The sequence below is a fragment of the Panicum hallii genome, chromosome 5 (assembly GCF_002211085.1).
Source record: "Panicum hallii strain FIL2 chromosome 5, PHallii_v3.1, whole genome shotgun sequence".
NCBI classification, from domain to species: Eukaryota; Viridiplantae; Streptophyta; class Magnoliopsida; order Poales; family Poaceae; genus Panicum; species Panicum hallii.
In genome coordinates this window covers 15,703,600-15,715,151 of record NC_038046.1, presented here as the reverse complement: position 1 = coordinate 15,715,151, position 11,552 = coordinate 15,703,600, and the positions used below count along the sequence as shown (strand labels likewise).

At 43.3% G+C, this 11,552-nt stretch overlaps 2 protein-coding genes across 2 annotated transcripts; both read right to left on the bottom strand.

The window, feature by feature from the left end:
* Positions 1-414: 414 nt before the first annotated feature.
* LOC112891371 (protein YIPF1 homolog) lies at positions 415-3,226 on the bottom strand. The gene is made up of 5 exons (XM_025958213.1): positions 3,027-3,226; positions 2,808-2,928; positions 2,492-2,717; positions 1,406-1,673; positions 415-872 (listed from the first exon to the last, which is right to left on the bottom strand). The coding sequence occupies exons 1-5, from the start codon at positions 3,084-3,086 to the stop codon at positions 666-668; spliced, it is 882 nt and encodes a 293-aa protein (XP_025813998.1). The 5' UTR covers positions 3,087-3,226; the 3' UTR covers positions 415-665.
* A 1,117-nt stretch (positions 3,227-4,343) lies between these two features.
* Positions 4,344-10,623, bottom strand: LOC112894819 (carbon catabolite repressor protein 4 homolog 6). The gene is made up of 15 exons (XM_025962636.1): positions 10,467-10,623; positions 9,888-10,383; positions 9,220-9,383; positions 8,863-8,928; positions 8,581-8,633; positions 8,368-8,449; positions 8,226-8,275; positions 7,357-7,447; positions 6,883-6,975; positions 6,722-6,754; positions 6,541-6,632; positions 5,288-6,419; positions 5,013-5,098; positions 4,842-4,926; positions 4,344-4,724 (listed from the first exon to the last, which is right to left on the bottom strand). The coding sequence occupies exons 1-15, from the start codon at positions 10,527-10,529 to the stop codon at positions 4,671-4,673; spliced, it is 2,640 nt and encodes an 879-aa protein (XP_025818421.1). The 5' UTR covers positions 10,530-10,623; the 3' UTR covers positions 4,344-4,670.
* Positions 10,624-11,552: the final 929 nt, after the last annotated feature.

The following is an 11,552-nucleotide window of genomic DNA, read 5'->3' as shown; positions in this document are numbered from 1 at the left end:
TGCTAGATATACAGGACACTGAGTTTTGTGAAACGCTAAAATTCCATTTCAAATTCGTATTTTGTTGTTACAACTAGAGTGCCCTTACCAATCCCAGGTCAATTTCAGGTTCCTTGATCCTATCAGTATCATATACCAGTAACATGCCTGTAATGGTCTTTCAAAAAAAAACATGCCGGCAAGACATTTCTCAACTTTAAATGACGTATCAGACAATGAGTTTAGCTTGCTTGCAGTCCTTTTCTGCGGTCCAAAACGTCATATAAAGAGGTAGTACATTTGATTGTTCAAACAGCATTCAGATATTCAAATTCTGTCAGGTTAAAACTTTTAGAACACCTACAATCACTGAGATCTCCGCTCACCGAGATTTCAGGTTACTGGCTTGCAGCCATATAACTTCATATAAGGACATAATATGAAAATATAGTGATTCCTGATTTGTTATTCATACCATGCAGTGGAACATTAGGCTCCAGAACAGACTCTTGACCTCCTATGAATCATGTTTAGCTGCTCTAATACGATTTCAGAAGCTGCCCAAGTTTCGTGTAAGAAAGATGTATACTTGGAAAATTACATCAATGTTCAATGAATATGGAAGCGATTCGACATGGAAAAATTTGTGTGTATTCCTGACTAATACAAGCATTGATGTTACAACCCTATACAGTTATCGTGAAGAAATAGAGTTTCAGTAAGACAGCAAGCCCCAACTGCAACAAGAATATCCCTGCAACGATCAGGAACCATCGCTCGCCGGAATTTACAATGTGGGCACGGAGATTTACAGCGACGAAGGTAGCAGACATGAATCCAGCGACACCAGCAATCACCCATCTGAATATTTCTATTGGCACAATCGACAGAAGCTGTCACATGAAACGATAAATGTTAGGCTTAGACCGAAAATAGTTAAATTGTAATGCAAGAGAATGGGGTAGAAATTAATCAACATCACTTGAAATGATATTATATGAATTCATCATGAAACAGTAAATGTCATGTAGCTTAGGGATGCTCCCACTGACGACAAATTTTATAGCCCTAGAGTTCATGCCAGTAGATTGTTCTTTTTCTTCTTGCTTGCATTGACCATTGGTATATAGAGATTCATCATGAAACGTACTCTTTTATTATATCTATACATGTTTTATGACTTGCAATTGTAATGTTCATCAAACAACTTATAAATGCAACTGTAGGTATTGGAAACTAATCTATTAGAATGTTCAGGACTGCAAGCATGCTGCTCATTTCAAAACTTTAAAACTTCGGTGCACTTCTACAACATTCCAAATAGAAGCCAAAACTACAAAAGATTAACAATAATGCCATGGCAGCACAAATTGCACAGTAGAGTCGTAACACCTAAGTATATGTATGTTCTAGGTAAGGTCCTTACCGATGCTGGAATGAAGATGAACAGGGAGTATCCATAGAGGCACCACAATTGCACCAGACCAGCAGGTGCTGAGAAGTACTTAAGAATAACATATAAGAGAAGGGGAACAAACGTCACATAGCCATAGAATAAGCCAGCAGACCAGGTAACCAAATTAATGTCATAGTTCCACTCCTTCTTGTGCCATTTGTGTGATAGGTAGGTGACAAAAGTGGCAATAGAAGCAGCAACGAAAATCAGGGTGGTGCATGTCCAGAATGGCCCATACCTGCGAAACACAAATTAAAACAGGAAGGCATAATCAGTTAACGAGTTGAAAATTACTAAGAGTTAATCATTCGTACAATGCAAATCTTTCAGGTGTCTGACATTCAGAAAGTTATCTGGCATGTTATCACATAGCTGGATAATGAATTACAAAAACTTGCTGACCGCAATGCCCTAAATTGGCATGGTTGATAGTTGTATTGTTTTTTTCAGGGAGAAGCACACAACACAACTTCTCAGGCATATTCAAGTCTACTCTCATGTAGATACAATATAGGTGACCTTACAAAACATAGCGAAATAACAATTTAGTTGCAAACAAACAAAATGCCTTCAAAAGGATAATTTATGACAGAACAATTAAAGATATGAAACAGACTAAAGCAATTCCAACCTGACATACTAGTGTAGGTCAGTACAGCTGAAATAAAAACCCAGAACTGATCATTACTCTAAGGATCAGTCCAGCGAAAAGCAACTCATCCTGCTGTACCAGAGTACCGCCTAAGTTCCAATGCATTCAGTCCTTAATGGAGTAGGTCTTTGCTATGCAACAATGTGAAGAATAATAAAATATGTATTCCAAAACAGGACTAGACAGGCAATCAAAGCATACAGGCCAAACCAAGCAAACCCACATTCCACTTCCCAAGGACAATTTATGCAGAATCAGCGCCAACAAACAAACAACTAGACCAGGCAGTGTAACCTCACTGAGATACCGCACTTGCTACCAAAATCGCAAAGTTATCTGCAGTGAAACAATATGAAGCTAAACTATGTCCTCTGAGAGATAGCTACGAAGCGATTGAAGCATACAGGTCGGGGTTGTCGGAGGTCTTCTCAGTGAATGTGCCGCGGAAGGGGAAGACGGACTCCCAGATCCTCTCGACGACGTCGGAGGTGTCGACATCGAAGTAGGGCTTGTACGCCGCCACGGAGAATATCCGGAACCAGCCGCCCTGCGCGGCGTCGTCCGACCCGGCGCTGCCGCCTCTGCCACCAGCACCGGCACCGCCTCCTCCAGCCTTGGACGAGAAGGTATCTGCGCAAAAAATGCGACCGCAGCCAGGTCAGCCGGCCAGATCCGACGAGAAACGTGAGGGGCACGGGAGGCGAGGCCGCGAGATCTGACCGTCGGCGTCGGTGGGCGGGCGGTAGGCGCCGGAGATCTTGCCCCTGGCGTCGGACGGCGGGAACGTCTGGAGGTTGGAATCCGTGAACCTGATGGCCGGCGGATCTGGCCCCGTCGCCGCCTGCGCGGACGCGACGAAGAGGAGACAGTGAGGGAGGCGTGCCGCGCGGGAGGAGGAGCTAGGAGGCTGGCAGGGAGGGCGGGCGGGCGATTGCTTACCGGGACGGATCCGGAGGCCTTGGGGTCGTCGAGGGAGGAGTACCCACCGCCGGACATCATCTTCGCCGGCGACGGCGGACGGCTCTGGCGGGAAGGGGGTGGGAACTGGGAAGTCAGGCCGGCTGCGTGCTGAAGATGGGTGGAATGGTTTACGCTACGCTGCGGGATCTCGCGCTGGCGGCTTCAGCTTCTCGTTGGATTGTACCCAACGCGGGCCCACCTGGCGAACTCTGTTTACGTGAACAGTGTCGGCGTGGGCGATTGCTTGGGGGAGATAAAGTGCTAACCGTCGTGTTGCTCTTGCAGCTATTGCTGATCATAGTAGGGGATTTCATATCACTATTTTCTCAAGAAAGCCACGTCACTTTAACGGATGAATGAAACACTGTATATCAATGGAGAGTTTTATTTCACTGTTTCTAAAACTAACCAGTGTAACTAAATGCTAGTTGATCTATTGGCACACGGGATCCCCATGGAACAACGGCGGTCATAGTGGTCGTTTCACGTCATTTCCAACGTCTTGGAAACAAGTTAGCAGAGTGTCATGAGGATGAAACTGGTTCCTTCTCTTCCCTCATTAAATCAGTGCCACATCATCAAAAATGCTGATGTGTCATGATAATTAATACCATAAAACTCGTCATAAAATCCCTATTACGATTATCCGTAAGAACTACTCCGTTTCTGGAGGGGCATCCAGAAACTTGATTGACAAAATTACCCTCTCGTTTCTTTCGTGCGAACGAGAAGATTTGAGTTCAAACTTGTGGAAGCATATTTGAGTGTTCAAACTTTATCACCTCCCAAAGTCCCAATTCTGTTTTTGGCACTATTTAAACGCGGGGTTTAAATTCACAAAACTAGCTGGCCAACGCAGTACAGTGAATTGCTGCGGATGGACCTCCAGTGAGACGTTTCATCAGCTTCTCATGGCGGAACCAGCATCCGTACTGCAGAGATCGACATACGGGCCTAGTTGCACTCAGGCCCATATATCAGTAGCCTCGCGTCCCCTGCACTACTGCAGAGAACACTTACTTGGTACCCCCGTGCGAGTAGAATGTACGCACATCACACGATACACTCTCCACAGTCAATTGAACAGGAGTCGTGCTCTAAAACTGGACTCAGACCCTGATTGTTTTGCTCATGAGATTATATAATCCAGCTTAAAATCTGAAAAATAATCTCACAAGGAAACATACAGTCCAGCTTATTCACCAGATTATATCATCTACACCCCCTAGATTATAATAATCCATAAGCTGCTGAAAACATGCTTATTTTCAGATTATAGTAATCTAAGACCTCAAATAATCAATGCCAAACAGCTCATAGATTATTTCTCTCAAGTTTATAATAATCCAGACTATATAATCCATCACCTATATGCTAGATTATATAATCTTGCTTGTAAACAAACATGGCCTCAAATGATGTATCCCTCCACTCATGTACAATTTAAAAGGTATGCCGAAGGAAAACAAAGAAATAAATGAACGAGCTCTAAAAGAGCAAAATTTGGTTCCGGATTATAATATAGAATGACTGTTAGTCGTCCGTAGACTATTCTTGCTCCTGAGGTAATGTGCTTGGTTACTCGCAACTGTGCAGGTATCTTCTCGGCCCGTTTGATGGGCATTATCTTGTAAACACCAATTCGCAGGCAAGGGCGATGTGATCGCTTCCCCATTTCTGTTGACCAACATGATGATAGCCCAGATTAGTGTGTGTAGGTATCGGAAATGGTTCGTGAAACAGCAAAGAGTTGTGCACATAAAATGGATGAGAGAAATATGGATCTGGCAGTACCTTTGTCGGGAACCCAATTGTTTGTTTCAAAATTTCTTTGGGAAATGTATCCAAGACTTGAACAGTCTGCAGATCTTCCGTGGCCCTTCATTGTAGCATACGATTGCCAATTTAGATTGTTGAATGCAGAGGTGGGGTAAATTGCATTAGCTTCAGAAAATAGTTGCTTACCATATATAGTCAACTGTTCCCATGAATTTTCTGTTGTAGCTGGTTACTAGCGGCTCATTGTTGGTGTCTTTTGTCCCTTCAAAGTCCTGTTCAAACCATAGTTACTAATAGGAACCAATTGCATTCTGTGGGTTGCTGAAATCTTATCTAGCCACAGGACAGCATTCACTTAAAGGAAACTACACCTTCTAATAAGGTTAAAAGACTGCACATATTTCATGATTTAAGATAAACTGGTGAAGATGTGGCCAAAGTAAAAAAAAAGTCGTACGCACCTCGACGTCAGTATATACACTCCTTAATTTCAAACTGTGTTCTACGGAAGTGCATTCATCATTCCCAGAGGCAGCTTTTATTTCTTCTGGAGTCCACCTGTATGGATCATAATAGTAATACCCTTCATTGGAACTAACCATCTGTTGAGAAGAAGATGGTGAACTATCTGAAGTTGCTGGCAGCTGGTCTTCCTCTTCAAGCAAACGATCATTACCACCACATAACTCTTCAAAGAAGGAAGGGTCAGAATTCACATCTGAGAAGCTAACTTCATCAGTTGTTATATCATCCTCAAAAGCATGAGAATTGTTTTCAGACTCATCTCCGCAAAAGACTGAATGCTTGTTTATCACTTCAGCAGAACATTGATTGCCAAAGGCATCCGAAACAGCACCATTGGGTTGACGTACTGATTCTGCGGGTCCAGTACTACTTTCTCCTTCTAGACTCAGATTACTCATCTGGTGAAGGGCATCAGTGACATTCTGAGAACCATTCAAATGAGATGACTCTGGCTCATTAGTTGCACAATTCTCTTGAGCAGAGATGGTTTCAATAGCGCTTTCCTTTTCATTAGACTTATCTTTTAAGGTGGCCAAAAGTTGATCTGATTGGACCCAGTTTGCTTCAGAAGTACATGTAAATTCTTCACAAATCACATCACCGGACGAATTGTCAGAAGAAAGCAGCTGACTGCTATCAACTATTTCACACGAGCCTGACTTAAGGATCTCAGCACAAACTGTGGCTGGAGCAGATGGAACATCTGTAATGTCAGGTCCTTGTCCAGATTCAGTTTTGATCCATCTGAAACACCCTTCATTGGGTTTGTCGATGGATGTACATTCTTCGTCAGCATCAGAAGCAAAGGCATCCTTTACAGGACCTTCCAAACAGTTCGATAACCCTTGCTCGTCAAGATTAGAAGAGCCAGAACAGGGTATATTATTGCCACAGTTGTTACTTGATTTGGAGTCGAAGAGGGATTCTGAAGAGGTGTCCGTTACATGCTCTCTTCCAGCAGGGCAAGAATTCTTCATCGACTTTGTTGTTTCAGTCTGAGGCTCACGGTCATTTAAAAGAGTTATGTTTCCCCCTCTACTGTTGGTTGGATAAAAAGGTGGATGGGATCTGTCACACATCAAAAAGCAACCAATAAGTGCACATCTATGCTGAAAGACAGGATAGAATTATGTAGGAGAGATTGCTGAAAACAAATACAGTAAACAATTTCAAGTAGCAGAAGAATCACCGAGATATACTAGGGCCAGTATATAGCCCCTGTGAACTACCACTAGTTTGCTGTCCAGATATAGTATTTTTCGCAAGGCCGGACAAATTCAACTGCACAATTTGGAAGCTTCATGTAAGTTTCAGCTATATGAAATCAGTAATGCTCATGGGTTATACAGAAACAAAAAAAAAACCGCTACCTTTTGCTCCAACACAAAATTGTAGAGCGGACTCTGAACAAGAAAGAAATGAGACAAACATTAAACACCTTCTTAGAGTTAAGCATTAGCATGACAGCACAAAAAATATAGTACATTGTCATGAAATGTTGCATAGATAAACAGAAAAGTACAAAAACTACCTTGGGTGTAGAATTGAAATCTCCACAAAGTATCACTGGAGCATCATTCCACATCTTAGATACAGTGTAAGCTCTATCAAGAAGTGTCCTGACCTGTAGGAGCATAAAATCAGGAAGCAAAAAGAAAATATAATATTAAGGTGCAAAGAGTGCTTATTATATGGTCAAGAATAAAGAGAAAGGAGAAAAGACACTTAACACATTCTACAAATCATGCCAAGGAAGCATTAAACAGCAATCATCAAGGTACACATCATTCTGTTTTGTACTAAATAGGATCTAATAAAGTGGCAGTGTTACTATTAGCGTGTTGAACATATGCAACTCCATCGTAGTTATGCTCAAATTGAGTATAACGAAAAAAATACAATCAGGTCAAGCCACTAAGATAGGCAATAATAAGCTCGCTATATATGTTTCAAATAATACAGGAAGTCAACAGCTCAAAAAGAACCAAATCGGCCATCAATGTACCTGACCAAGTTTGATTTCTCCTCTCTTCGGATTATAAAGAACGTGAATATTACATACAACAACTTGTTTAGCTTGTTGTGGATGACTTAAGCTGTAAGACAAAAAAAAAACATGAATAAATAGCATGATACTTAAAGACAAAAGACTGTTGCGCATGGGTACAGTAATATACACAAATTGGGATCACCCAGGGTACAGAAGGCAGCTGAATAATTGCACCACAACTATAGTTACAGTTAGATCACCTTTACAGTAAGCACCAATCATTCTACAGCGTCAAAACTTCTCGAGTCTGAATCAGATTGACTAAGACATCGTTGACCTCCAAACTGAATATTAGGGAGACCCGTTATCTAAAGAACTAATATTCTAAGTGAGCAAATTGGATGGCAAGATCATCTTCCAAGATCCAGCATAATCCCCATTACTCATTCAAATGTTCAATCCGATGATAGCAACCATGTTGGACCAGACCATGCAGATAGCACTATGTCTTCTGTTCATTTGTTCGTCCGCTCATTAATTCATAAAAATCTTCCATACAATCTAGAGAACAGAAAAAATAGAAGTAGCAGTAGATGTCAAGCTCTGGACCTCATGAGGAAGGGCAAGGCTATATCATTGATAACCAGCATCAGCTATTGAAATTGGATTTGTGCTGGTGGGTATTAGGCTATTAGTAGCACCTACATCGGTTTATGCTATGATTTATTTAGGTTGAAAATTTGGCGCCAATGATGGGTCATATTAACCCTTAAATCAAGGGCAAGTTTTAATTCATATTCCCAGGGAGCAGAAAGTAGCCTAAAATTTCTTTACAATAAAGGTAAAAGCACACTACAGTTCTCAAGTCCTGAAGTTGCAATTACCTTGTAGATAGATTACTTGAGTTAGTTTGCACATTTTGCGGGACCACCGACTGAACAAACAAGGAAACAAATAGCAGAAGATTAGCAGCATATGGAAAACAAACTTCAGTTCAAAGGCTCATAAAGTTGCCCAATAGCACACCTCTAAAACACAGACTTGCGCAACATTATCACGAAGTCCAAGCTTGTTGAACTCAATGTCCTCTTCATAGCGCAACTGGAACCTGATAAGAAGTGAAGGTCTTGCTTAACTATGAAACACAAGCTAAAGTTGAAAACTTTCCACATGTTCAGCATGATAAAATGTGAAACAAACTTTGGATCGCATCAAAAATAGAAAGGTTAAACCAATTACCTTGTTGTTCTCCAAAAGATAGCGCATCCATCAACAGCGTTTCCAGTCCGCATCTGTCGCCCGTTCAGCAAAAATAGGATTACCAAACAGTCAAGAAGATTCAAGAAAAATATTGTTCTGCTTTGACAATGGAAATAACTGATTAAGTTTCAAAATCACACATTTTACTTAACTAACTAAGATTATTATGTTAATGTAAACTAAAAAAATTAGGCACTCTCTCTTAACAAAATATTGCTAAAAGTGTAATATACCAGAGTAAATAGAACAAAAAAACATTACCTTCCATATGCCGTTATATCCTCGGCTTGCCATTTCTTGTTCAAGGTCTGTAAATTTGTCAACCTCCTAAAAGCACAAACAAGGAATACAATCAAACACACATTTATTGGATTGCCAAATACTCTATAATCTGTATATAGGCTACAAAACAGTTGTGAATTTCAACTAAAATGGAAGAAATGTTTATCAAAAGGTTCCATCAACAAGTATAAAGATCTGGCCCATTATATCATGTTCATGGCATTTAGTTGCCAACATCGCATACAATTGTGCTTGCAAATTTTTTATGTATAATAACAAAAGAAGCAGCAAATCCTGCTAAGATAAGTATGGCACGGCACACTTCTTGTGAACTACCTGAAGACATAGAATATCTGGAGACCACAAGCTGAACTCAAACACTAACTTTTCTTTGCGCCAGTTCCAATCCAGGATGAAAGATGGTATTCGTTCATAAAGAAATTGGTGCTCCTGGGCGAGATAGTCCGCAAGTATATTGTACGATAGAACCTTAAACCTCTCTGTGCATTCAAAAGTGCAATGCTTAAATACCAAAGCCAGATATGTAAACTCTACTAGAATAGCGGATTTATGGGGACCGCACACACATTATGGTTACTCAAGTCAAGACCAAAAGGCAAACATGGTTAGTAGAATAATGAGTATTATTTCACATACATAATGGAAATTGAAATACCAATGAATCATTCAATTGGAAAGATAGGAAGGCGATAACAAGCAACACGTTTGATGTCCTCATGTCCATAAGCACATTGAGTGGAACTATAGTCCAGTAATTACTACTCATAAATCAAATTGCAATTCAATCCCAAATTTAGTTAAATGACTGGTGCCAATCCGATCCGGAAAACTTTTACAATTTGAAAAAGAAAGGAAATAAACTAACCAGTGTAAAATTTCAACTTACGAGTGTCGCTCTCGAGTGTACTTATTAGCTACACAATTTTCTACAAGCTTGGCAAGGATTGAAAGGGAAATGTATCACCAGTTCTGGAAAATGTTACCAGCTTGGCGTGGCAGCCGCTGTTTTGCAAACCGCCACCGTCTGCGGTAATCTGCCAGCCTGGGAGTCAGCTGATGCGCGCCAGGACGGAACCCTGCACCAGCTGGGGCGCGCCCGTGTGGCTGCGGGTGCCCATGAACGTACGGGTTCGGAGCCCCGTAGCCGTACTGAGGGCCCGGCGGCAGCTGCTGCTGCTGCTGCGGGTGGCCGTAGTTGTACGGTACAGCCCCGTAAGGCGGAGCCGGGTGCTGTGGCCGGCCGTATCCGTAGCCATAGCCATATCCGTAGCCGTAGTGCGGCTGGTGAGGCTGAGGCCCTTGCCTGTAGGGCGGCGGAGGCCCGCGGACGCCGCCTCGGCGGAGGGATTCGTTGGCGGAGCGCACGGCGCTGAGGTGGGAATCCCCGCTGACGAGCTCGGCGCCAGCGTCGGGGGGCGGGGGCGGCGGCTGCGAGGGTCTGGCGGAGTACCCGCGGCGGGGGCGCGGGTAGCCTCTGCGCTGCAAGGGGAGCGGAGTTTAGACGCGAAGAGAGATTGGAGGGGAGATGAGACAAGAGGTGGGGAGTCGGGAGGGAGGCGTACGCCGTATGAGGAGGAGGACATGGCGGCGGCGCGGCGTAGGAAGGCGGAGGAGGCGAGGCGCATCACTCTCGCTCACGGCGGCGCGGCCGCATTCGAATCAACCGGTCGCCGAGGGGGCGGCGGTGTCCCTCTCGTGGCTGCGAGAGCGGCGACGGGGTCGGAAGCGTGCGCGGCATCACGTACGCACGCGAGAACATCTACGTACGCCTTGGGATTGCGTTGACACGTACGACGTTTCCCGTGTCCAGAACTCCAAAGCGGTTTTTTCTAGATGTACGTATCCTCGGATCAACCATACACTAAAATGGCAGGTTACTATTCTACCACTAGACCACTCGTGAGACTGAAATGGTAAATCCCTTCTCGCAGCGAGTTGAATTTATAGGCATCCGATTTGCGCCATCGAACGCACAAGTGTATTTTAGTTCAGATGGTCATGACTATAGCCATTCCAAAGTAAGAGAAGAACCAGATCGATAACGATAATTACCATTGTGACCGGTAAAAGAGTAGCCACGCAATGGAATAAGAAACGTTTAGATATATAAGTTTATAAGTGAGATCTTAATTGTTATAGACACTTCCGTCCCGTATATTTCATATAGGCACCCATACTGTTGCCTAGATATTAGAATTACGCCCTACAGTACTTGCCGTTCATTGCCGGAGAATGTCATATTGGTACCAGCACGTTAGTGCCGGTCAAAAACGAGCCGGCACTAACGTGCCTGAACAGTGCAAGGCGGGCACGTTAGTGCTGGCTTGAAATCCCAGCCGGCACTAACGTGCCATCCCCCAACAGTCAGACGGCTGCCACAACGGTCAAAACGCACATTAGTGCCAGTCGGCATATCTAGCCGGCACTAACTTGGTCAATTACAAGTTAGTGCCCAGCCGGCACTAACTTGCCCCGTATATACCGGCCACTACATCCTCAGCCCTCCATTTCATTTGGCAGTGTCCTTCTTCCCGAGCCCTCCAACCGAGCTCTTTCTCACTCTCATGACGTGTTACTGGGGAGGTGCTGCCTATTTTTCCCCAAATTTGTGAGGATTTCACCCATCCAAGTGCACCAAAGGTTAGTAG